This window comes from Morone saxatilis, unplaced genomic scaffold, assembly GCF_004916995.1.
Source record: "Morone saxatilis isolate NCDOM2014 unplaced genomic scaffold, NCSU_SB_2.0 Contig17, whole genome shotgun sequence".
NCBI lineage: Eukaryota > Metazoa > Chordata > Actinopteri > Moronidae > Morone > Morone saxatilis.
Genome location: NW_023339729.1, coordinates 22288637 through 22289810, shown reverse-complemented (window position 1 = coordinate 22289810; position 1174 = coordinate 22288637). Strand labels below are relative to the sequence as shown.

Sequence of the window (1174 nt, the reverse complement as noted above, 5' to 3'; positions counted from 1 at the left end):
TTTTTTTTTTTTTTTTCAAACAATACAGGGTTTGACCCCAGCAGGGACGAGGTCCACTCCGAGGCCAGTCCGTCGGTGTCTGAAGAGTGGCTGCTGTTGGTGGATCAGACAGACCAGAGCCATCAGAGAGCCGTCATCATCAAGAACAAACACTCAGGGTGCTTCCTGGCAGTCCAAGATGGCCACCTTATTGGATTAACGTCGTACAATGAAGACTGCAAATGGTTTTTGGAATAAAATGGGCCCGTTGTACTTTTAACTTCAGCGTGTAGTCGCCTCTGACAAAGACACATTAGTTACGAAGAAGTTTGCCTGATGAAAAGGCCGTAGAAAGCAAAACTTGATGGGTAGAAATAAAACTGTTACTGTGACAAAATGAACAAATAAAAAAATTATTAGAATCTTTTCCTCTTCAGGATTTCTGGTTTCCAGTTGATTGGATGGCTTTCTTCCGTCTGCAAAAAAGAAAACACAGTCAAATGATCTATCTGCTTCCTGGAAACTAACACTAAAATCCAAACAGACTTTAAATAAAACAGTATAACTTACAGCCATGTCGTCCTCTTTGTATACTTTAATGGTCTTGTCGGCCTCGGCGGTGATCAGTCTGCTCTCTGAGTGGTCGAACATGCAGGCAAAGATGCCCGACTCGCTGTCCAGAGATCCAGGCTGCACAGCTGCATGAATCCTCTGGAAGTTGTAGCCTGTCCTCCAATCCCACATGTGGATGGTTCCATTGTCGGCTACAGCGGGAACAAAAAAAACTTAATGCGTTTCTAATCCAACACCTTCATCTTTCACCCAAATAAACGTATTATTAAGAATTAAAAGCTAAACATTTTCTGTAGATAAAACAGGCAGTTCGGTAAATAAATGACAGCGGTGAATACCTCCAGACACCAACACGCCGTCAGAGTTAACAGCAAGAGTGTTGATGATGGCGTTGTGGCCCGACAGGTTCTGGATGAAGTTGCCATCTGGGAACATCCACTGTTTGATGTTATCAGCAGAACCGGAGGCAAAAGTGTATCTATAAAAAACACAGGAAATAAAACGACAACATTAAGCACATTACAAGCCCTTTATTTGTTTTTATAATGGTAGTGTAGGTGTAATATAATCCCAAATGTCTTACTGTTACTAATAACTCAACAAGGGCTTATTCTTTATGATT

At 41.7% G+C, this 1174-nt stretch overlaps 1 protein-coding gene across 1 annotated transcript in view; it reads right to left on the bottom strand.

The window, feature by feature from the left end:
* plrg1 (pleiotropic regulator 1) overlaps positions 1-1174 on the bottom strand; it is a 5746-nt gene continuing 4572 nt past the window's right edge. Inside the window, exons 13-15 of the mRNA XM_035660830.1 lie at positions 891-1030; positions 550-743; positions 1-455 (exon numbers count right to left, since the gene is read on the bottom strand). Of these exons, the coding sequence (XP_035516723.1) occupies positions 396-455; positions 550-743; positions 891-1030 (394 nt within the window). The 3' untranslated portion in view covers positions 1-395. The remainder of the gene's footprint in view (positions 456-549; positions 744-890; positions 1031-1174) is intronic.